The following is a 24,252-nucleotide window of genomic DNA, read 5'->3' on the forward strand; positions in this document are numbered from 1 at the left end:
GGTGGGCTCCCTGAGGCCAGGTGATCCCCCTGCATCCCTGGGCACACAATAGGCGTCTCCTGCACTGGCAGAGGAGAGAATGGAGAAGCAGATGAATCCAGGGTGCTGGGAGGCCCTCAGGCCTGGGGTGCAGTTCTTGGGCACTGCCGTGTGACTGGGCGCTGTCGGGAGGCCTTGCCGGCCTCGGGATGGGTCAAGAACAGCCAAGGGCCTCTTCTTCACATCCGTGTTTGATCGGTGAGTGAGGACAGTGTAGCCCTAGAGGCCCTGCAGAGGGCACAAGGACTGTTTGTGCACATGCCCTCGGGCCTCCACGCCTGGGCACTGGCCTCTCCAGCTGCATCTCTGTCTCCCCGTCTGCCCCCTTTTGCAGCCCACAGAAGCCCTTCTGTTCTGTGCGGCCCAGGCATCCGCCCCTGGGCCTGCTCTTGCGGTGCCTCCCACCGGCCGGCCTTCCCTCCTGCATCGATTGGCACATCAGTCTGTGCCTGGCTGGCATGCTTGTCTGAGCAATGCTTCTAGCCCACCCCCTCCCCAGTGCTGCGAATCACCCAGCCTGAGCATCCTTCATGTCCACAGCTTCATGCCCCCAGGCCCCTCCTGCAGCCTCCTGGAGGAGAGGGATTCCAGCCCATCCCTCTGGGTTGGCCTTCTGAGGCCAGCTCCTGGCACAGGGTGACTGGACGGAGGAGCGAGTAAATAAGGGGGTGAGAAAGGCGGGCCCTGAGCTTGCAGGACAAGGTGAGCATTCTTGGGGTCATTAACTTTCTAGGAATGTCTCCCTTTGCTTGAAGCAAGATGTGGGGGCATTTTCCTGCCCCCATTGTCCAGGGAACATTGGGCTTTCCCTTGAGGTTCCGGCGAGGGGGGAGGCCTAGCCCCAGCCCCAGGTGACCCTGGGCTCACCTATGTGTGCACACGACCACGGCAAACGGACTGTCCCCAGAGGGCTGAGGCTGAGCGAAGCTTTCTAACCATGGAAGTACCCTTTATTCTCAGCGCATGGCTTTGCCTGTACAAAGCCTGCAGCTTGCCCGCTCTGGCCAGCCATGGATGTCCACGGGAGCAGGGTGGTGATTTCACCTGACTGGCCCAGGTCCTGGAGGCCAATGGAGGGGAGTTGAACAGGCTGGAGTCAGGGGCCAATAGTGGCCATACGCGAAGAGCTTGGTGCCAGCCCTGCCCAAGCGTGGTGGAGGACGCAGGGATTATCCTGAGCTGGGGCCAAGGAGGCGAGCTCTTTGGAGAAGGAAAGGCAGGTCTTTGGTGAGGGGACGGGCCCCAGCAAGGCTCGGAGGTGGGCAGTGCATGGGTGCAAGGAGTGGACTGGGAGATTGGGAGGAGTGGCCAGGGTGTCCAGCCAGTCCTGAAGCTGAGGGCCTGGTGCCCCCTCCAGGGTGCAGGGCAGCCAGAGGTGGGCAGTTGCAATGCCGATGGCATCTGGCTTCAGTCGGGACTCACCTGGCGTCTGGGTGGCTGGAAAGCGGCGGCTGAGAGGCGTGGGCTGGGCCGGGTGGGGTGATTGGAGAACGCTGAGCAGAGTCCCGCTCTGGAAGTGTTGGAGGCGGTGGTGCCCGGGGGGCAGGCTGAGCTGGAGGTGTTCACCCAGGCCCGGGCAGATGCCCTGTGTCCCAGTGGTGAAGACGCTGGGTGGGCCGACTTTGGGGGAGCAGGCAGACAACGCAGCATGCAGTTCAGAAGCCCATGTGCGTTAGCGAGGCCCCCGTCACAGTGGGTGGCCAGCTTGATCCCTGTCCTCAGAGAGCCTGGATGCCAGCCCAGGTGGTGACTTTTCAGTTAACAAGTCATGGCCAGTAATCTGACCTTGAGCAACCTCAGGCCTCTGAGCTTCCTTTATTGCCTGTAAATGGCCCTGGTGTGGGGTGACCAGGAGACTGAAGCAGCTGATGTAGCTGAGAGGCTGGCCTGCCCCACGCAGGCTCTAACCCCCGGCAGCCACGGTCTTGCTCTCTCCCGCAGTGCCCTGCATGTGGGTCGAGTGGGTCAGTGTTGTGTCTCCCCAAGTCACAGGCTGTGTCCCCAGCAGCAGAGGACTTACTGCATAAAGACACTCAGCTCTGGATTGTTTCCCAGAGAACCAGGGTGGGCACAGCCCCTGCTCCCAGCACTCTGCTGCCTCCATCTCTGGGCTGTGTCACCTACTCTCCCATTTCCTCGGCCCATGAGCTGGGGTCCCAGCACAGAGGCAGAGGCACACTGCATCTGGCCGCTGCTGTCTGGAGTGCTGGGTTGAGGAGGATTCCGAGACCTGGAGGACAGTGTGGGGATGGATTGGTAATGTCTGCACAGGCTCTGGTGAAGGGACTTGGGACCTGCCTGGCACGCTGACTCAGCACTTTGTCACCAAGGTGACAGGTACAGGTCGGGCATGGTGCCACATCATCCCACCACACCAGCACCCCCAAAGGGCATCTGTACTTTTCCTTGAGATAATCAGCATGGTTTCACTAAGTTCCTGAAATGCTAGCCAAAGCAGCAAATCCCACATTTACTTGGCATGCAGCTGGAACCACAGTAAGATACCCGGGCATGCACACATGCCCTGCCCCCAGCACATGCCCCTGGGGCCCCAGCTCTGACCACTTTTCTCTGCTGATCAGGCTTTTAACAGGACAGGCCTGCTGGGGAAGAGTGGAATCACGGTTTATTGTCACTGCTGTTGATCCTGTTCCCTTTGCTCCCTCTCCCCGCTTGGAGAGGCTGAGATTTGACAGCACGTGTTCAGAACAGCCAGGCTGGTTGGGGACGTCACAGACGACAGAGCTCAAAATGAACAAGTCCCTTGAGGTGGCCAATAGACATTCCCTTTCTGGGATCACAAAAAGGGAGTTTTTAGTTTTTAAGCTAAAATTTAGTTTTTAAATGAATAGGGGCCTCCACACCTAGGGGATGGTAGTGACAATAATTATTGTCATTTTGGAACTGTGAGGACAGCATCGTGGGCAGAGGTTCTGGAGGGTGATGGGGTGACTGGGCAGTGACGCCATCCTGGCGTCCAGAGAGGGGCAGATCCGTGACAGGGGACCTCGGCCTCCTGCTCCTGTCTCTGGATTTGGCAGGTGACATCTCATGACTGTCACCATCCTGAGTGGCGTGTTGCCCCAGCCGGCTCACTCACTGTGAGACCTCCCCTCCGGGGCGTGGCTGGGAGGCCCCGATGGGGTCCATCAAAGGGCAGACAGCCAGCATCCTTCCCTGGAGGACACCCGAGCAACAGGAGAGCTTTGGACTGTTTTCCTTGTGAAACAGGCCTGGGCAGATGCAAAGGGCGGATGCAGCCCTCAGGGGTGCTGTGTGCCAGGGCTGGGACCCACCTGGGGGCGGGGGCTGATGGGAGGGTCACGCCTGCCTCTCTCGGGCCGGGGAATCTGCTACTCTGCTGCTTCAGTTTCGTCTTGTGCCGGCAGAGATGCGGCCCAGGAACAAGGAGATGAGCGAATGCAGGTGAAATTGCCAGGCCGGCTGCAGGGCACGGCAGCGCACCACTAAAGCCAAGCCCCAGTTTTCTGGTTTCCACCTCTGGCTTTGGAGGAGGATGGCCGCTGCAGGAGGACCCCAGCCCTGCCTGAGTCAGGAGGCCGATGACTCTGCATCCCTCCTCCCACAGGCAGGGCTGCCCGCCCACCTGCTAGGACCCGGCCTCGGGGGCAGCCCCGGTAAGCAGGTGCTGTGCTTTAAGGGCCTGTTCATTGGGAACGACCAGTCCAAAGCGTGGCTTTTTACTGAACATTCGCAGCCTTCATTGGTGTTCGAGTACCGGCGTAAAAGGGAGGAACAGTTACTTCAATGCTCATTCAAAACAAGACCTCAGAGCAGAGGGGAAATAGCATTTCCCTGCAGGAGTCCAGTTGTGGGTTCTTTGCCCAATGCCACAGTAAAGAGTGACGTGCCCTCAACGTCAGCAAGTTTCTGCCCCACCCTGCACCAGGCAGGCTGCATTAAAATTCTTCCTGCAGAGTCACACACAGGAAGACGTCCCTGGGGTGTCGGGGATGGACGATAAATGAAACATACAAAACGCAAGGCCGCTGACATGATACGCCATTTATACGGGGTCCAGTCAGGCCCCCAGCCCCTTTCAGAGTCATTCCATGGATGAGGAGGTGGAGGCTTCGAAGGGCGTGACTTGGCTGACATCACCCGCCGGTCACGGCAGAGGAAGCCCCTGCGCTGCTCGCCAGCTGGGCACCCCGACCTGGGCAGTCGCAGGGAGGGTTTCAAATTTGAGAAGACCATCAGGGACCCCCTTTAGGGCCAGGAGGGCAGAGAAGACCCAGAGGGGGTTTCTGCCAACTGATTCTAGAAATATCTGGGGAGGAAGAAGCAACAGGCAGAGATGGGGTCCTGGGGCTGAGTTGCCAAGCAGAGCCAGAGACCGAGCCGCAGCTGGCGTTCTAGGTCTGGAGGCCTGGCTGATGCCACTGGGTGAGTCGCTGGTGGGAGGTGGCTGCTGGCTGGGTGGCTGGCAGACCCGCCGCCTCCTGCAGCCTCCAGCTCACCTGGGTAGGTGACCCTGCGGAGGCGGGAGTCAGGAGGCGCCTCCCGCCCAGGGTCTCCGGCCGCATTGACAGCTGGTCCCCTGTGACTGCATGTGTGGTGAGCAAAGAATTTTTAGCAAGTTTCAAATAGAAAACTGTTCTGAGTCAAAGACTTTCTGACATTGTTCTGTTCTTAAAAGCGAGCAGGCCCAGTGCTCAAGGCTACTCTGGGCAAGAGATAACCACCAAGTGGCGATATGGAAATGAACATTTTATTAAAAAGTTGGGGAGAGTGGAAAGATATTTGTCTGGGGAGGGCCTTGGAGGGCTGAGAGGCTTACAAACCTCGGAAGCTGTCAGACGCCGGGAAGGCCCTAGCCTGCAGCCAGACTTGCCATCTGGAGGGAAGTCTGGCATCCAGAGCAGTCTGGGGGTATGGGGGGAGTGGGCTACCCCACATGGCCAGCAGCCCTGACACTGGCCGGTGGACACGCAGACCCCACCCCACCTGACGGCCAATACACACAGCAGCTTCCTCCCTGGTGGCTCCAGGCTAGAGTTTCAGAAGTGTCTCCCCCACTCCCTTTTTTTTTTTAAAAAAAAAACAAGAAGTGGAAGCTTCTAGCTTTTTAGAACAAGTTGCTACACGTTCCCCAGCAGCTGCCATTGTGATTTTTTACCAAATCCTTCCATCAGCCATTTTGGGTGTGGAGCAGCCGACCATCAGGCCTGCTTGGGGTTCTGCACTCTGTTCTGATCCCACCTTCCTGGACAGCCATAGAACTTTCTAGAAAATGTGTGACCATGAGAGAACAAGATCCTGGAAGAGCTCTGGAGATAGCCAAGGAAATAAAGATGATGAAAAAAGAAATGGGGGAAGGGAGTGTCCGACTTAGAGGAATCAGACAGGGACCCCAAAAAAACCACAATTTGGGGTGTCTGAAACTGAGGTGCAGGGCACAGAAGTGTTCTTTAATCTGAAGTTCTATGACCCGGTGGGATGTGGGGCTGCATTTGTTTATTAGCTCCTGTGTCAGAGAGGGCCTTTTATGTATCTTCTTGTGACTGACTTATTATGTCTGCTTAAGAAAAGAACGTGAGGGGAGCGCTGTGGCTGCTGGCCAGCTCTCCCGTGAGACTGTCTGAGCTCCAGGGTCTGCTCTGTGTGCATCAGCTAATAAGCAAGGACAGGTGAAGGTGGCTCCTTGGAAGCTGGCTCTTTCTGTCCTAGCTGGGGGTGTGGGAGGAGAAGCCTGGGGTGTCTGTATGCTTCAGAGCTCCCCCAGTGGGACACTGGAGGCCCGGGCTTCCCTGCTGTTTTCCAGGTGGGGAAAATTCTCCCTAGGGACCCCAGGGTGGGGTCTGGACTGCCCAGCCCTCCTGGGAGCAGCCGATTACCCAGGCACCCTGGAGAAAGAAAATTGCCCCAGAAGTTCACCTTGAGCTGTTTTGAAAAGCAAGGGGCTGAGCTTCAGAGTTCTTTTCTCTTTCTGTCCCTCTACCACTAGTCTCTTCACCCCAGACACGCAGGCATGATGTCAGAGGGGAGGATGAACAGCCCCCATGGGACGTGGGCCTGGTGTCTGGGTTCCTGTGGTCTGGTGGTGGAGGTCTGGGGAGCCTCCACCCTGCCACTCTGGGGGCACCAAGCCAGGACACTGGGTCACTGAGTCATTTGGTTTTTACTGTTCAGGGTCCAGCCCTTCAGGAGCATAATCCGTGGGTAAAACACAAACTTTGAACAGAATCGCCGGAGTCCGCGCTCCCAGGAGAGCTGCGGCCATGAGGCCTGGCTTCTCCACCCGCGCCTACCGGTCCCGGGGTACGGTTGTTCATTGGCAAGTTGGGCTTCATCTGAGCATTAGCAATGGCCATCCTTTATGGGAGTTAAAATCTTCCAGAACCAGGAAAATCTGAAACGAGAGAGGGGATTTTGAGGACTGTGATTGTGATGTCTTGTGCCAGGTCTGGATGAGTTTCTGTGCCTTTGGCATCCCCTGGTGAACGGGCGTGTGGGTAGGCATGATGGCGGGGTCTGCCCGCTCCTGTCTGGTTTAAATGGCGTCCAGTTTAGAGAAAGGTGAAGGAGATGCTCCAACTGAGAAAGTGGGGGGCTTCACCCCAGCTGGGAGGGTAGCCACCAGGCAGGTTCTGGATGAAACCGGCAGCCTCCATTTTGGGACTGCTCCGGGATGGGACAAAGACCGTGACATTTGGCACTGGGCTGCCTGTGTCCACGCTGTTTTGCTCCTGATGTCCCCAGAGGCAGTTTGTCACGAATCAACACTCACCACCAGTCAGGCTGACTCCCCCGTCAGCTAGGACCAGGTTTTTTCATTCAGTTAGCATTCTGGTGGGGGCCTTCCCAGATGCGGGTGTCCCCCTTCTGTGGGGGAAGGGGGTAGATTCCACAGCTTGACTAGGACCCTGTGTAAGGACTGGGGAGCCCGGGGCCGCTGCCACACCTGTGGAATTCCTTTTGTTCCTACCCACGTGTTTAAACTTGAGCTGGTGCATGGATGCTGGTGTCTGAAACCCTAGAATTTCCTAAAGTTGAAATCCCAAAGGGTGCAGAGGTATGAACTGACTGCAGGACAGTCAGTTGACTTCTGATTTTGAAAACTTCTTGGATTGCATATATTTTTTAAAAGATTTATTTTATTTTTGCATACATGAGCTGGGGTATAGGTCAGAGGTGCAGGGAGGTGAGAGGATTCACCAGCGATAGGGTGGGAAGCAGAACAGGTGGATCCACTGAAATACACTGCTGAGGGGAGCAGTGGGTGAGTCAGGAGAGGTCTGCTGCACCATGCGGGTGGCTCCCTGGCTGGGGATGGAACTCCTGCTGAAGTGGCTGCTGATAGCTTGTTAGCGCTGAGACTTAACCCCTTGTGCCGCCAGGGAGGCCTGGATTGCATATGAATGGCTTATCAGTGACTCTTGGGGAGGGGGAGTTTTTTTTGTCCCCCCAGGGGCATATAGCAATGTTTGGAGACATTTTTGATCCTCTTAACTGAGGGAGGCGCTCTAGCGGGTAGAAGCCGCAGGGATGTGCTAGGCTCACCATCCCACAGAGCTCCACGTAGCTGCCACCCAACCACAGAATTATCCGGGTCTAAATGCTCTAGGGCCTTGGCTCACGGCCCTGGCTAGACGGTTTCAGCTGGGATGGCTGCAAGGTGTGCGGTCGGCGAGCACCTTCATATAATTCCTGCGTTGGGCTCCTTCCCTCTCGCAGACTCCATCTCGCTGGTTGCCAAGACAAGGGGAGTAAGAACTCATTTTCCTTATTGGAACCCCAAAGGCCTGCGCAATAGCAGTGCCTTGCTGAGGCCCAGGGGCTGACCCGGGCTTGGCAGGCCCACCGGGCCCAGCGCTGCTTCCTCAGCGCCCAGCCAGGTGGACACCCAGCCCTCGGCCAGCCCCCCAGGGGCGCACCCGCCGCGCCTCGGAGCCGGGATCCTTGGAAGCGCGTCGGGGTCGGGGCGCAGCGGGAGTGCCCAGTGCCCGCCTCTCACGCTCTGTCTGCCTTTCTGTCCGTGTGTCTCCCCAGGTAAAGATGAGCCTTCCAGCTACATTTGCACAACATGCAAGCAGCCCTTCAACAGCGCGTGGTTCCTGCTGCAGCACGCGCAGAACACGCACGGATTCCGCATCTACCTGGAGCCCGGCCCGGCCAGCAGCTCGCTCACGCCGCGGCTCACCATCCCGCCGCCGCTGGGGCCCGAGGCCGTGGCCCAGTCGCCGCTCATGAATTTCCTGGGCGACAGCAACCCCTTCAACCTGCTGCGCATGACGGGCCCCATCCTGCGGGACCACCCGGGCTTCGGGGAGGGCCGCCTGCCGGGCACGCCGCCCCTCTTCAGCCCGCCGCCGCGCCACCACCTGGACCCGCACCGCCTCAGTGCCGAGGAGATGGGGCTCGTCGCCCAGCACCCCAGTGCCTTCGACCGAGTCATGCGCCTGAACCCCATGGCCATCGACTCCCCCGCCATGGACTTCTCGCGGCGGCTCCGCGAGCTGGCGGGCAACAGCTCCACGCCGCCGCCGGTGTCGCCGGGCCGCGGCAACCCTATGCACCGGCTCCTGAACCCCTTCCAGCCCAGCCCCAAGTCCCCGTTCCTGAGCACGCCCCCGCTGCCGCCCATGCCCCCGGGCGGGACGCCGCCGCCCCAGCCGCCCGCCAAGAGCAAGTCGTGCGAGTTCTGCGGCAAGACCTTCAAGTTCCAGAGCAACCTGATCGTGCACCGGCGCAGCCACACGGGCGAGAAGCCCTACAAGTGCCAGCTGTGCGACCACGCGTGCTCGCAGGCGAGCAAGCTCAAGCGCCACATGAAGACGCACATGCACAAGGCGGGCTCGCTGGCCGGCCGCTCCGACGACGGGCTCTCGGCCGCCAGCTCCCCCGAGCCGGGCACCAGCGAGCTGGCGGGCGAGGGCCTCAAGGCGGGCGACGGCGAGTTCCGGCACCACGAGAGCGACCCGTCGCTGGGCCCCGAGCCCGACGAGGAGGACGAGGACGAGGAGGAGGACGAGGAGGAGCTGCTGCTGGAGAACGAGAGCCGGCCCGAGTCGAGCTTCAGCATGGACTCGGAGCTCAGCCGCAGCCGCGAGAACGGCGGCGGGGTGCCCGGGGCGCGGGCGGGCCGGGCGCGGGCGGCGCGGCCAAGGCGCTGGCCGACGAGAAGGCGCTGGTGCTCGGCAAGGTCATGGAGAGCGCGGGGCTGGGCGCGCTGCCGCCCTACGGCGAGCTGCTGGCCGACAAGCAGAAGCGCGGCGCCTTCCTCAAGCGCGCGGCCGCCGGCGAGCCCGACGACGAGGACGCGGGCGGCTGCGGGGACGCGGGCCCCGGGGGCGCGGTCAACGGGCGCGGCGGGGGCTTCGCGCCGGGCGCCGAGCCCTTCCCGGGGCTGTTCCCGCGCAAGCCCGCGCCGCTGCCCAGCCCCGGGCTCAACAGCGCGGCCAAGCGCATCAAGGTGGAGAAGGACCTGGAGCTGCCGCCCGCCGCGCTCATCCCGTCGGAGAACGTGTACTCGCAGTGGCTCGTGGGCTACGCCGCGTCGCGCCACTTCATGAAGGACCCGTTCCTGGGCTTCACGGACGCGCGCCAGTCGCCCTTCGCCACGTCGTCGGAGCACTCGTCCGAGAACGGCAGCCTGCGCTTCTCCACGCCGCCCGGGGACCTGCTCGACGGCGGGCTGTCGGGGCGCAGCGGCACGGCCAGCGGGGGCAGCACGCCGCACCTGGGCGGCCCCGGGCCCGGCCGGCCGAGCTCCAAGGAGGGCCGGCGCAGCGACACGTGCGAGTACTGCGGCAAGGTGTTCAAGAACTGCAGCAACCTGACGGTGCACCGGCGGAGCCACACCGGCGAGCGGCCTTACAAGTGCGAGCTGTGCAACTACGCGTGTGCGCAGAGCAGCAAGCTCACGCGCCACATGAAGACGCACGGGCAGATCGGCAAGGAGGTGTACCGCTGCGACATCTGCCAGATGCCCTTCAGCGTCTACAGCACCCTGGAGAAACACATGAAGAAGTGGCACGGGGAGCACTTGCTGACTAACGACGTCAAAATCGAGCAGGCCGACCGCAGCTAAGCGCGCGCCCCGAGCGGCCCCCCTGGACAGCGGCACCGCGGCCGGCCCCGAGGACGCGCCCCGCCCCCCGCGCCCCCCCAGCCCCGGGCGCCCCCGGGCACCCCCCCGGGCGCCCTCCCCGGCACCCCCGGCGGCGGCAGCGGCCTCCCGCCCGGCCCGAGTCTGCGAAGTCCTAGGGAGACCCGAGGGTTGATCGAGGCAGTCGAAATTGTGGAGCCTTTTAACTGTGCAATAATTTCTGTATTTATTGGATTTTGTCATTTTTTGGGGCATGTGCAGGTACTTCTTCTTCTTCTTCTTCTTTCTGTTGAGATTCCTTTCAAAGATTTTGTTGGGTATCCATCCCTTCTTCATTTTTTTTTTTTTTTTTTAAACCCAGTAGCAGCCTGAGCGATGGCTGGGAAACAATGCAGAGAGGCAGCCTAGCTTTTAAATTATAATTTGGGGGGGCGGGCGCTGCTTTTTTGAAATTTTAAGCTAAGCATGTGTAATTTCTTGTGAAGAAGCCAACACTTAAATGACTTTAAAGTTCTTTTATAGTCCTTTTTTTTTTTTGGTCCTGAAATAAAAAGTGGCATGCGGGTTTTTTTTTGTTTTTGTTTTTTTTTTTTTTTTTTTTGGGGGGGGGTGTACAGCGGATAACAATCTTTAAAGTTGTAGCACTTTGTTTCAGAATTGAAATGGAGATGTAGCTCTGATGACTTCCTGAGGAACAGAGGCCTTTCTGTGGATTTCCACCTTTACATTAGACGAGGGAAAACTTCGTGGTGGGGGAGAGGCACCCCAGAAACTCAGCACTGCCAGGGAAACCCGAGTTTTTGAGGGCCCACCGGGCAAGGCCCAGGCAGTCCCTCCTGGTCCAAGACCCGCCGCCGCTGGCTCCCTGGCCTGGGGCAGCCCTGGGGCCTCCCGTCGTTGGCTGTAGTCAGAATGGGCTGAGGGCACTTGCGAGCAGGTGGTGGTGGTGGCAGGCAGGGACTCAGAAAGGAGGAAAAACCAGGGGTGGCTTTTCAGTCTTCTCCTGGCCCGCCAAGGGACGCCACGTCTGTGGCCACCAGTGATAACTGGTCATTTCTCAAGGAGCAGGTGCCCTGAGGGGGAGTGGAGGGCAGTGCAGTGTTCTCACTCACTGCACACTGATGACATTGTGCGTGCAGGGAACGGGGTGGGGGAACTTGCAAATTTCTGTCCCATTTTCCTGCCAGTTGATAGCGTTGGATTAAAAAAAAAAAAAGAAAGAAAGAAAAAAAAAAAAAACAATTCGGGAACAAGCAGCTTGTTTTTCCTAAAGCAGGGGAGAGTCCCACCTGAAGGTGCCCAGCGCTACTTCCCACTTTTTTTCTGTCCCGTTAGGTTGGAAGGTACTAAATATTGGACTCTTAAGATTAGACCTTTGAATTCTGTTGGCCTGCACTTTAAAGCTTTTGTTTGCATTTAAATTAAATGGCTTCTAAACAAGAAATTGCCGCCTATTCTTCTCTTTGGCCCAGAGGTGGGTTAAACTGGAAGGGACCTGGGATTGAGTGTCGGTGTTGCTAAGCGAGGCGTGCACAATACTGGCACTATAAAGAATAAAATAATAATTTATTGGACAGTTTTTCTACTGCCATTCAATTTGATGCGAGTGCCTTGAAAACTGATCTTCCTATTTGAGTCTCTTGAGACAAATGCAAAACCTTTTTTTTCTTGAAATGAAAAGACTTTTTAAAAAAGTAAAACAAGAAAAATACATTCTTTAGAAACAAACAAAGCCACATTTACTTTAAATAAATTTTTAAAAATCCTGGTTGAAGATAGAGGACATGAAAATGCCATAAGACCCAATCAAATGAAGAAATAAATCCAGCACAACCGTGGACATCCATTAGCTGAGTTGCCCTCAGACCCTTTTCCTTGGGGGGAGCGAATACTGCTTAGATATGGAATGGAGGTGATTCACTGCTGAATTAAAACTCAAGTGACACAAGTTGCGAGTTGATATCGTTGAATGAAACACAAAACAAAAAACAATTCAGGAACAAACAGCTCATTTTTTTCTAAAGTTAAATTTAGTGCACTCTGTCTTAAAAATACGTTTACAGTATTGGATACATACAGATACATACAAGGGTAAAAAAAAAAAATGTGTGTATGTGTGTTGGAGCGATCATTTTTTTTTTTTTTCAAAGTTTGCTTAATAGGTTATAAAGAAATGCCACAGCGGCTGCGTGTATATTGTTTTCTTTTGGTGACGGGGTTTTAGTATATATTATATATATTAAAATTTCTTGATTACTGTAAAAGTGGACCAGTATTTGTAATAATCGAGAATGCCTGGGCATTTTACAAAACAAGAAAAAAAAAAAAAACCCTTTTCTTTTCCTTGAAAATGTTGCAGTAAAATTTAAATGGTGGGTCTATAAATTTGTTCTTGTCACAGTAACTGTAAAGTCGGAGTTTTAGTAAATTTTTTTCTGCCTTGGGTGTTGAATTTTTATTTCAAAAAAAATGTATAGAAACTTGTATTTGGGGATTCAAAGGGGATTGCTACACCATGTAGAAAAAAGTATGTAGAAAAAAAGTGCTTAATATTGTTATTGCTTTGCAGAAAAAAAAAAAAAATCACATTTCTGACCTGTACTTATTTTTCTCTTCCCACCTCCCTCTGGAATGGATATATTGGTTGGTTCATATGATGTAGGCACTTGCTGTATTTTTACTGGAGCTTGTAATTTTTTAACTGTAAGCTTGTCCTTTTAAAGGGATTTAATGTACCTTTTTGTTAGTGAATTTGGAAATAAAAAGAAAAAAAAAACAAAAACAAACAGGCTGCCATAATATATTTTTTTAATTTGGCAGGATAAAAATATTGCAAAAAAAAAAAATTTGTATGTTAAGTCCTATTGTACAGGAGGAAAAGGCTTGTTTGACAACCTTTGAGGAAAAAGAAACAAAAGTAGTTAAATGCTTCGGCTCACAAATCATCTTAGTTGTATATATTTTTGTCCGAATTGGCCTCTACGAAGGACTGTGGGCCCAGGGCTTCACTGGATGCCCCGGACCTTGCATCAAGGCTCCCTGGTGTGGCCACAGCAGACAGGATGGGAAATTCTTTATTCGTGTTGAGTGGGAAAAATCAGTTTTTGTAAAGATGTCGTAACATTTCACAGTCCGCCCTTTCTCCAAGAGGCCGTCTGTAAGGTGTCAGGGGTAGAGGAGAGAGGCCCGGAGGGCAGCTCCCGCCTCTGCGGTGGCCACCGTGGCGGCCCCCACCTCTCCCGGCCCCGTAGAAGCAGCCAGAAGCGCAGCCAGAGCTGGCCTTAGTTCTGTGAGTGTCCCCAGGCCGCGGCATCCTGCCGGGCCCGGCCTGACAGCGAGGCCCAGGCACCCCGGCTGCTGCGGGGCTGCCAAGAAGGGGCGCAGCCCAGCCAGGATCTGTGTTCCTCGGGGCTCGTGGGCCTGGTGTCTTTCTTCCCTGCTTTGCTGCTTTTCTCTCCGAAACCTACAAGCCGTCAGTTTCCGGACGCCTAGGGCCTGGGATGAATTCCGTGCCTTTCTCTCCTTTCTCTGCGTTTCCCCTCCATCCTCCAGCCTCTGTGGGTTCCCTTCTGTTCCTCTCATTTTGATTTCATTTCTTTCCTTTCTCCTTTCTGTCCCTGTCCCTCTACCCCTTCTTTTCTTTCTTTCTTTTTTTTTTTTTTTTTGTAAAGCCAAGTAGCTTTAAGATGATAAAGTGGTGGTTTTTTGGATGAGGGAATAATACATTAAAAAATGTACCTATATCAGGAAGCCATTTTTTATTTCAGGAAATATACGAAACCATGATTTCAGGTTATGGAAGTGTAACCAAGCATCCTTTGGGGGCAGTTCTCTACCAAATGCAGAAATCCTTCTTCGGGAGGTTTTCTGTTGGGCGCCTCTTCCCCCCCTTGCCATTTACCTTTGCGAAGTTAAAAAGAAAGGGGGAGGCGTGGGCCATACCGCTGAGATTTCGGTTTCTTAACCCGCTTGACCCGAAGACCCCGGGGCTGCCCCTGCCCCGAGGGCCTCTGGAGGTCCAAGTGCATCCCGGGCCACAAAGCTATAGCTAGCGCTCACCAGCTCACAGTCACCGAAGGCCAGGACTAAGCCATCCTCAAGCACAAAGATTGGTCTCTCCACACAGGGAAGAGCCTTTTTGCTTCTCTTTCATGTTTCATAAGCCAACCCCGAAGCAGATGACCCAGCGAGAGAGGCCCGGCGGCCGGGCCACCCCGCCGACCCCCCGGCCGGTTCCAACACTGCCACAACTTGATTCAAGAGTTGCCCCAAATTGGAACCTGCCCCTCGCCCTCAGAGGGGGTCTGTCGCGGGGAGCAGGCCTCTACGCAAAATGTGAAAAGTCAGGACATCAATCAGCCTTTCATCCCGGTCCTCAGTGACGGTCAGGCGAGGGTTTTGCACAAAGGCGATTCCGTCATCTTGGTGCTCTCTGTCTCTCAGCCCTGCAAAGCCAAGTTACATTGAATTCAGTTGTTCGCATTTGTACTGGCAAGGCGAAATATTTTTATTACCTTTTCTATTACTTATTGTATGAGCTTTTGTTGTTTACTTGGAGGTTTTGTCTTTTACTACAAGTTTGAAACTATTTATTATTGCTTGGTATTTGTGCTCTGTTTAAGAAACGGGCACGTTTTTTTTATTATGGATAAAATGTTGAGATGACAGGAGGTCATTTCAATATGGCTTAGTAAAAATATTTATTGTTCCTTTTACTCAAGATTCGGGGCCTCTTTTTTCCCTTCATGTCGCGATGTTGAGTTCAGCATGTGTCTGCCATTTCATGTGTACGCTTGTTCAAAACCAACTTTGTTCTGGTTTCAAGTTATAAAAATAAATTGGACATTTAACTTGATCTCCACACCTTGTCCTTTTCTGTGTCTTTGAAGGGTGGGGGCGGACGGCTGACTTCCCGGGGGGGGGGGGAATGGAAGGTCTTTCTCCATTTTCCGACCCAAACCGTGATGCCGAGCCCTGGGAGGAGAGGCGGTAACGGCAGGAGAGGCCCCAGTTCTCTTTACCCCCCCCGGGGAGAAGTGTTTCCGGGAACCCCAGTTCGGGTCATTTCGATGCCCAGGCTCCACCCCTGGCCTCGCCTGTGGACATCTCTGCGGGTGGGGCCAGCCCAGTCGTGCCGTGAAAGTGGTCAGGAGAGCCTCACAGCCGGCCCCGAGTGAGAGTGGGGTTTAGCAGGAAGAGCGCTTGGCTGGGAACCAGGAGACTCGAGTCTAGTGTCATTTGGCCCACACTTCCGGAATACGGAGTGAGCACCGTGGGGTGAGCTGAGGTGTTGGGAACGGGTCAGGAAGACTCTGCCCCCAGGCCCTAAGAGGCTCCATGCCCTTGGTCAGGTCCCCCAGACTTCCCATCCTCGAGGTCGCTGGACAAGTCACCTCTCAGACCACCAGTGGGTTTTAATAACATCCTGGCCTAGATGTTAACAGATTTGAGGGGGTTTCTTGGAGGCGACCTCGAATGCGCAGCAGGCCCCTCAGAAGGAAGTGGCCCTTCACTTGGCTTTCCCTGGTGCTGGGCCTGTGACTGACAAGGTGGAGAAGTGACCGTGTTCTGTTGGGCTTCAGCTGCTTAGACACAAAGGCCCCTTGGCATTGTCGATGCGATGAGTCAGCGGCCAGCTCCCATGACAAGGTGTGCAGGACCTATGGGCTCCTGACCACGCTGCCTCCGTTGCCTGAGTTTAAAGGCACAGAGGACATTCCACTCAAGTCCCTATGAAGGCCACCACGTGAGGCAGCACCAGAACCTTCTCAAGGAGACTGCAAAGCATGAAACACCAAGCATGCCAGCCCAGGTGCTTTGTGGTGTCTTCCCACAGAGAGGAGGGCAGCGGCTAGGGAGGCCGGTCCCACCAGGTCCTCTTCATACCCCAACAGTCACCATTGCCCCAGGACCATGTGGAATCGCTGGAGTGAAGGAAGTGGGATTTGACCTGTAGATGGGAACCAGCTAGGCCTCCCCTGCCTTCTAAAACCTTAAGGAAAAAGACTCCTAGAGGGGAGTTCTCTTCTCCTGGGGCCTCGCGCCCCAAGTCTCAGCGGGCTTAAAAGAGCAGGCGTCTGAGCCTTTGTGTTTCTTTCCTGTCCAGAAAGCTGCACAAAGAGCAAACCCCAAATGCTGTTGCTTTATGATTAGAATACACAGGATGTGCTCATTTGGGGAGACTCATCTTAGTGTTGGGGACTAAACCCTAGACTCAGTCCCCAGATCGCCAGGGCCAAGTGTGCCAACATCCGGGGAGGCACCCCATTCACGCTTGCAGCCTATTCTTCCCTCCGCCTCTGAGAAAGTCATGCTCAGAGACCACCGCGGGGCCAGGAGTAAAGATTCTGACTTTCTTCTGTGTAGATGAAGATTTAGTCACTAATTTGCCAGTTCTGCATAAATCCCTCACAATAATTTTCAAGGATTCTGATTATAACCCATCCAGGAAGCTCTAAAGAAACCAAAACAGATTGAGCTCACAGGTCCATTTAATTCCCAAAGCAAAGGAGTTCTCCGGCCTGGTCTTTGCCCTCAGGGAGTTCCTTTCTCAATGAGAAAAATGCACTAGGACAGGAAACTATAGGAGGGGTGAGCCCTGAAGAGGGAGCAGCTAGTCAGTTGGGGTGAGGGAAGATTAGGGTGCTGCTCCTTGAAAGAAAGGTCCTTACTGGGAAGATAAGAACAGATGGGGAAGAAAAGGCATGTCTTGCACAGGGCATGACATGGGAAAATGCAAGGATATTGGAAAAGCATAGTGAAGCCCTGGAGAAGCAGAATCTTAAAGATGGCGGGGATCCTTAAAAGTTATCTAATATAACCCACCTAACATAGGACTTCTCTCTGAAACATGAAAATGACACATCCATGCTTTCACTTATTCATTCATCCATTCATGTGTGCATCCATCTACCCATCCATCATCCATCCACCCATCAATCACCCATCATCCATCCATCTACCCATCCATCCATCCATCCATCCATCCATCCATCCATCCACCCATCCATCCATCCATCCTCCATCTACCCAGCCATCCTGCCAGCCAGCCATCCATTATCCATCCATCCATTTACCACTCCCTCCCTTCTTCTTTCCTTCCATCTCCTTTGCAACTGGAAATACTCAACACCTGCTTGACAGGTACTCACATTTGACCTAATGGTGGTCCAAGGCACATATAGGCTCTGAATGGAATCCCCCCCAGATGACACACAATGCTTCCACATTCCATAAGTTAGCCTTACTCACAATCGAAACCATCTCCTTTTTGGATCAATTGCTGAAATAATTTCTCTTCTAGAAAACCATCCTAAAGAAGCTATCATTCAGTCAAGGATTCCAAAGATGTTCCCTGTAGTTGTATTTGCAATAGCAGAAAGTGAAAATCAAGCAGTGCCTAACAACATAGGATTCAATGCATGTTGGGACATCTGAGAAGCAGAATATTACACAAGCATCATCCAAGAGCCTGGACTGACCCACCACGTCTTGCTGCTGAGTTGCAGTTACTTATTTCTGAACTTCATGGCAACCTCATTAGACAGGCATTATCCGGGCTTAACTAGAAGCATCTCTAGAGATGAGAAGCATCAGGAGAGAGGTCGTGAGCCCCGTTCCGCCTACCTCACCTCCCTCAATCGCCCCCAGCCTTCCCCTCAGTCAGTAGAGGGCCACCCTGTTGCTCACTGCTCGCCTCGATGCCTCTCTCTCAGCAACAGACACACCCAGCCCAGCAGCATGTCCTATGAGCTCTTCTCTATTTCCAGAACACATCTTGAAACTTACCTCTGCTCACCACCTCCACCTCTTTTGATTGAGTTCAAGCCACCATCTCTCCTTCTCCAATGCCAGCTTTACCGCCGGTGCATGACGGTGCCCTCCACATGCAGCTGGAAGCGTCCTGCTAAAATGCAATCCAGAATCAGCCATGGTCATCCTTTTCACGCACTTCCTCCCAGCGCTTTTTTTGATTCCTATGTGTCTTTATAAGCTCACAAAAACAATATAATCAGAATTATATTGAAATGACATTGGAGTAACATTTATGACGAATGTTTCGTTTTAAAACAAGCACATTTCAGGGTATGGCATTAAAAGGTCTATTATGTATTGTGAGCTGGGCTCCTGCTCTCTCTGGGCACTTGGAGAGGCCGCATGTGGACCCGGCTACCCACAAGCTCAGAGATGGGCCTCAGAATGAACCCTGCTCTCAGCCAGTCCCACAATCATGGCGGTAAACAACCGACACTCTACAAGGTGCGAGGGGCCAACAGTGTGTGGATGCAGAGGGTCCCCTACTTACGATGGTTTGACTTGTATTTTCAGCTTACTATGGATTTATTAGGATGTAGCTGCATCATAAGACCTAGAAGATCTGTATCTGCCTCGGTTCCAGCGAACAAGCCACCTGGAAAATTCTGAGCAACTCTACCTGGATATAAAATCCATCCCCTTCCATAAAGAGGACCTGGCTCAGGTTCCCACCAGTGAGGCCACATTCATCAGTAAAGAAACCATCTACTTCTTTCTGACTGTCAAGTTCTACATTATCCCAGGCTCAGCATCACAAAGCGGAACCCAGCGGTTTTATATCTTGCTCAGCTCCTCCCATGATTCCAAGTTCTTTTGCATCTGTTTCCCGAGGATTCTCAGGATTCAAGAAGCTGTGATTTCAGATTATGAGCTCTTCTTATGGGCTCGCCCCGGGTCAGTCGGATGAATTCTGGTTATGAAAATCACCCTTTAGAACATGTTCGTGCTGCTTATGTGGGACTTCAGTTGGCTGAGAGACGACGTGTAAATCTGTGTCCCACGAGTGGTTGTGTGTGTGTGTGTAACAAGATAGGCAGCTGTTGGTGACTTTTTTCCTCTGAAAGCCTTACCTATAATTTTTTGGACTTAGCTTTGGGAAATAAATGTCTCTCTTGATAAGTATTTTTCATCTTTATTTGAATCATGTAACTTGCTGCATTCCACTTTTTGCCACAACTGCCAGGAAGCTCAGTGTTAAATTTAATGCTCAATCACAGCAGCTGTAGTAGCTCAAGATTTTTTTTTAATTCTCCTTCTACACTGTTTTTATTTGGACAACCTTCTTATATATGTGATCTTTTGGTAACTTTCTCAATGCTCTTAGAGATAGTGTAGAGAATTAAGTGAGGCGATAACCCCTTCCACTCCATGAAACATCCAGCACCTCTGCCCGACTCCTCTGCCCTCCTGCAGTCACCTCTGCCCCCGTGTGAGACCCCTCTGGGTTGTGGCTGCAGAATGATGGCTCTGGCTTGCTAAATTGCCTGGTTTAAAAAATAACGGGTAGTGTTCTTTGTCCTCTAATGAACTTGTGAACTTGGACGCCTTGGTAATTTAGAGGTGGAATTTGGAATTGGACACACTTGAGGCTGAGTAGGAATCTCTGCTCTGCCTTTTACTCGTCACACGTCCGGCGCCTGTCTCCGTCCACCTCAGTTTCTTCACCTGTAAGAATCAACATCGTGGAGCTGTTGGGAGGCACAGACAGAGCACCCAGGGCAGGGCAGGTGCCCAGCACTATTCCATTCGCTTCCCCATCGGTCTCGGGTTCGTCCCCGACCCCACCCACGCGGTGCCAGCCTCCCTTCCTGCCTCCTCCACCCCCCGCAGCCCCGAGCCTGCCTCCAGCCCGCTGCTGCCTTGGGCTTGAGCGAAGGCTCGCTCCATCCGCCCCCCGCCATGTGTGCGCCTCCGGGGAGCCTTGCCTGGCGCAGTCACGGAGACACCCACTTGGCACAGCCCTGAGCGCCTGGCAGCTGGGCAGGGGGTGGCTGGCATGTGGGGAGGGGCCCAGCTCCGGAGGTGGGGTGCTGATCTGGCCTGGCCTGCCCTCTTTCGGGGAGGGGGAGGGAGACCTGGCAGATGGGCACGGCTCCTGTCATTGTGCTCCCTGTTTCCCAGTCTCTCTTGCCTGCTCCCTGTCTCGTCTCACTCGCTCCACTGTCTCGTGCTGTCTCTGTCCCTGAGTGTCCCCTGCCGCGTGTGTCTCTGACTTGTGCTCTGGTCAATTTCTGTGTCTGTCCTCAGGCTCCTGCATGGCTCAGCCTCTCTGGGGCTCCTCCCTCCCCAGCTCTGGACCCTAAGTGCATTGCCCCTGGGGAGGCGGTAGGGCTGGGGCAGGACCTGGAATATGCATTTGAAATTCAACCCCTAGGAGACTCTGATGCAGGGGGTTTCTGGACCACGTGCAAGAAGCCAAGTGGGAGTCTAATGACAGCTCCTTCCCAGGGTCTGTCTCCCCCTGGCCGCCCCACACCTCCCTCCAGTCTGTGCATGTCAGCTCTGCCTCCTAGTTCCCCTCCACACCCCTCCTGCAGCCTCACCCTGGACAGGCCTCCGCCCTCTGAGTCTGTGTCCTCCTCTGCCAGTCTGGGCGGAGAACTGTCCCCCAAACATGGCTGGGGGAATTGATGGGTGACACAGGAGGAAAGGCTTCAAGGAGTTGAGGTTTGTGATGTCTATTGTCCCCAGTCCCCCTCATCTGCCACTAAGCACCCCTCACCTGGAGGGGATGCTGCAGACAGCTTGCCTCCCACCCCCTACTCTCACCCCGCTTCAGGAACATGCATCCCTTCCTATCCAAGCCCTTTAGGTTACATCCTGCGCCCTGTCCTGGGCTTTCCCCACCAGGGTGTGTGGTGCTTTCTCGCCTGTGGGTGCACCTACCCTGCAGTCTCCTGTGGCTTCTAGCATGATGGGAAGGAGGAAGTATCCTGCAGTGCTGTGGCGGCAACACTCACCTGGGGGGCGTGAGGACCCTGCAGGCCAGTTGTTCCCTTATTCGCACAAGAGGACCAGCATGTAGGAAAGAATTTCTTGCCAGAAAATGAGAGAACCAAGGACTTGCCTTGAGGATGCACAAGGGAGGCTGGTACCCCTTTTGCCCTGGGGCCTGCCTTCTCTGAGGCCCCTGGATTTGGAAACTGTGGGGGTGCTTCTCCAGTCTAGCCGCTGCCTGCCTTCACCCAGGCACCTAAGAGAACAGCCCTGCTGGGTCCCTCAAGGCCAGACCTACCTGGCTTGGGATCCTATTCAGTCTCTTTCTCTATGAGTGACCATTCCGTGCCTCACTTTCCTCACCTGGAAGTGTGGGTGCTAATAGCACCTGCCTCCTTCTACTGCGGAGATGCTTATGTAAGATAGGGATGCCGGCTCCTCAGTGGGCTGTAGTCGGCACTTAGTAAGCAGCAGGCATCTGTCAGGATAAGTCACACCAGCTGCTGTAACAAGCAGGCGCAAAACCCTGGAGATACCAGGTCATCAAGGCTTATTTCTTGCTAATGTCATGGCCCACAGAGTGAATGTGGGCAGCTGTCTCTGAAGTAATTCAAGGATTCTGCCCCTTCCATCTTGTTGGAACATGTCTAGAACTGCGTGTTCCAACACAGGAGCTGCCAGAAACTTCCTAGATTCAAGTTCTTTTTCTAAAAATCAATAAAAAATTAAGAACTTGTTTCTTCAGTTCACTGACCACATTGCCAGTGCTCAATAGCCACACGTGGCTGGTGACCCTCGCTTTGGCCCACTCAGACAGCCCATCCCATCATCGCAGAGAATTCTGCTGTGTAGTGATGATGGAGTATCTCAGCTGGTGCCTCCACATGAGCCATTGCTATGGAGACAAGGAGGGACACCCACAGGGATCCTGCTGAGACCTGGGAGTGGTGAAGGTCATCCTTAACCCTTTCTCTTGGGCCAGAAAGTGAAGGCATGGCCCTAACCTAACATCAACCTAGCATCAGAAGAAGCTGCTGAAGCTTCAGCATGGCACTCAGATCTTTCACAACTGGGCTCAACATACCTGTCCCGTTTCGCCGCCTTCTAGTCCACCTTCCATGCCCACCCAGCCTTTCCCCCTGAACCCCAGAGGTCAAGAAATAAGCCTTGATGGCCTGATATTGCTGGTTTTGTGAATGCTTGTTACAGCAGCTGGTGTGATTTGTCCTGACAGATGACTGCTGTTGGGTTTCTGGGGCTCTCTAGCTAACTTCCTGTCATGTCTCACTGGCCTGAAATGGGCCACGTGGCTGTTCTTGCATCAATTCCTTGGCCAGAAGGGCCTAGGGTTGGAATGGAGCACAACAGCCCACTTTTCCAACCTACGGTTGCTGTCCAATGTGAGAAGGATGGAAAAGGTTGGGGAGCCAACCACCAAAACCTTCCAGAATGTCCTACTCAGTGTCTAGTGCTCTGCCGGGTGCCAGAGGTGTCCCATGGCATCCAGAGCCATGTAGAGAAAAACACCTGAAACTAGCAGGGCCAAAGCTTCGCCCCCAAGGTCAGTGTCAGGCCCCCAGGATGGCTGGACACTTCCACGGTCTCTCCAGGCATAACCCTTGGGCTCCAGGCACCTTGCTGGTTGATGTTTAGAGGTTGTGACTTTTGTGCATTATAGATGATGGATCATCTCAGATCTTCTCAGGGAGCTTTAATGAGCCAGCTTTGCCGATGCTTAGTTCTCTTTTGATGCTGAGTTGCAGGCTCTTGCCTCACCGGCTTCACCTGGCCAGGCATCTGCCCTTCCCCAGACTCCTCCAGCCAGGTTGTAGCATTCTTGGGACTTTCTCATGTTTTTTTTTTTTTTTTTTTCCCTTAATGAATGCAGAGTGCTTTATTTATTTATATATTTTGTCGGGGCACCCAAGCATTTAGCAGTTACCAATGATCAACAGCACATTTTGCAAACAAGTAATAAATTTTAACAGCAATTTGTCTACGAATTGTGACCTTTTGATGATGTATTTGATTTTTCCCGAGAAGTTGAACTTCTTTGTCATCCAAGTTTGATTCATATTTTAATTTTTTTAAAAGCAAATGGTCTGTATAACACATTGCAACACCGAGCTGCTTGCAAATGCTATTTTGGTTGCAGTCAATATTTTTAATTTATGCCATTTGAACTACACCAGGAGCCCCGGCCCACTTTGCTAACAGCTACAAAGGCACACATCTCTGCCCCTGACATTTTATATGCCATAGTTTTCTTAATGTTATATGGATTTTTTAAAAAGGAAGTATAATTTATGCCAGTGCCTTTTAATGATGCATCTTTAACCAAAGATAAAATGTGTCCTTGTTTCTCCCGATTCCATCCTTTTGGCCTGGGTGTTACAGATCATTTTCCGATGGAAAGGTTGTGGACTCTTTGAATCCCCCAACTGGTGCATTACTTTGTGTTAATTACCTCAGGATGAGAGAGTGGCTCAGAAGCAATCATCTTTGTTTGTTAGCACACCCTGGCTGTGCCACCACTCCCCATAAATAAAACATAGCTGGATGACAATGTCAGGTTTCGGGACTTCAGCCCCTGGTAAATGCTCTAGCAGCATGCACAAAATACCCCTCAGCCGCCCTGCTGCTGCGAGGTGATGTGGTCAGGGTGGCTGCTCAGTCCTCCGTCACCTCATGCCCTGGGGCTCTGGCTGGATCCAAAACCCCTGGGCATTCTTATACCAGGGAGGTTGGCAGGAAGCTGACTTTGTTTCTCCTCTAACTGAAGAGAGTCAGATTTGTAAGTTTGCGACCTAAGTTGTAGTCACTTGGAAGAGGCCCGGAGGTACTAACAGTGCAAAGCTGTGGTCAGGAATATCTGTAGCAACCCACAGACGCCATGCATTTGTTTATTCATGCCAGTGCCGTGTTCCACATACACATGAGAAAGAAAAAAAACAGGGGGGAGGCCGGTAAGAAATATGTTTAATAAATTGAAACAATATGAATAATAAGATTGGGGCAAATGCTGATTTGTAAAGAAGTGAGACTGGAAGCACTTAAGGCTCAGGGTTCTAAAGTTTAACTTGCAAATTTGGCTCTGAGCTTCCCAGCTGTCAAAGAGAAAAGGAGTAAAATGAGTATTGTTATCAATGTGGAAAGAATCATATTCAGCTCTCAGGGGAAGCAAAGTGTTTCCTGGCACACTAACCTCTTAAAATCCTCATATGGAATCATGTTTCTCAATGTGTGGGCCTCAGTCCTTTGGTGCAACCTAAGGAAACCCTGGACACTCACAGACTGTTCAGAAATGCACCTTCGAGTCCAGTTGCCTGTGAATGTGCACATCCCATTTATTTTTGTTGCCATGTATGGCTTATGTCTATTTAGCATTA

At 53.5% G+C, this 24,252-nt stretch overlaps 1 protein-coding gene and 1 long non-coding RNA gene across 3 annotated transcripts in view; one reads left to right on the plus strand and one right to left on the minus strand.

Moving 5' to 3' along the window:
* BCL11B (BCL11 transcription factor B) overlaps positions 1-10,093 on the plus strand; it is an 84,448-nt gene extending 74,355 nt beyond the window's left edge. Inside the window, 2 exon segments of the mRNA XM_037503931.1 lie at positions 8,053-9,137; positions 9,140-10,093. Coding sequence (XP_037359828.1) covers positions 8,053-9,137; positions 9,140-10,093 — 2,039 coding nt within the window.
* On the minus strand, positions 6,176-18,665 carry LOC119239407 (uncharacterized). Of its 2 annotated transcripts, none has more exons than XR_005123849.2 (3): positions 18,417-18,665; positions 17,900-18,017; positions 6,176-6,412 (listed from the first exon to the last, which is right to left on the minus strand). It is a non-coding gene; the product is annotated as an uncharacterized LOC119239407 (long non-coding RNA). The 2 variants fall into 2 exon arrangements; XR_005123848.1 differs by lacking the exon at positions 6,176-6,412 and adding an exon at positions 14,256-14,556.
* Between the last annotated feature and the right edge of the window lie 5,587 nt (positions 18,666-24,252).

Source organism: Talpa occidentalis, unplaced genomic scaffold (genome assembly GCF_014898055.3).
Source record: "Talpa occidentalis isolate TD23 unplaced genomic scaffold, MPIMG_talOcc4v2.1 talOcc4.11, whole genome shotgun sequence".
Classification (NCBI taxonomy): Eukaryota; Metazoa; Chordata; class Mammalia; order Eulipotyphla; family Talpidae; genus Talpa; species Talpa occidentalis.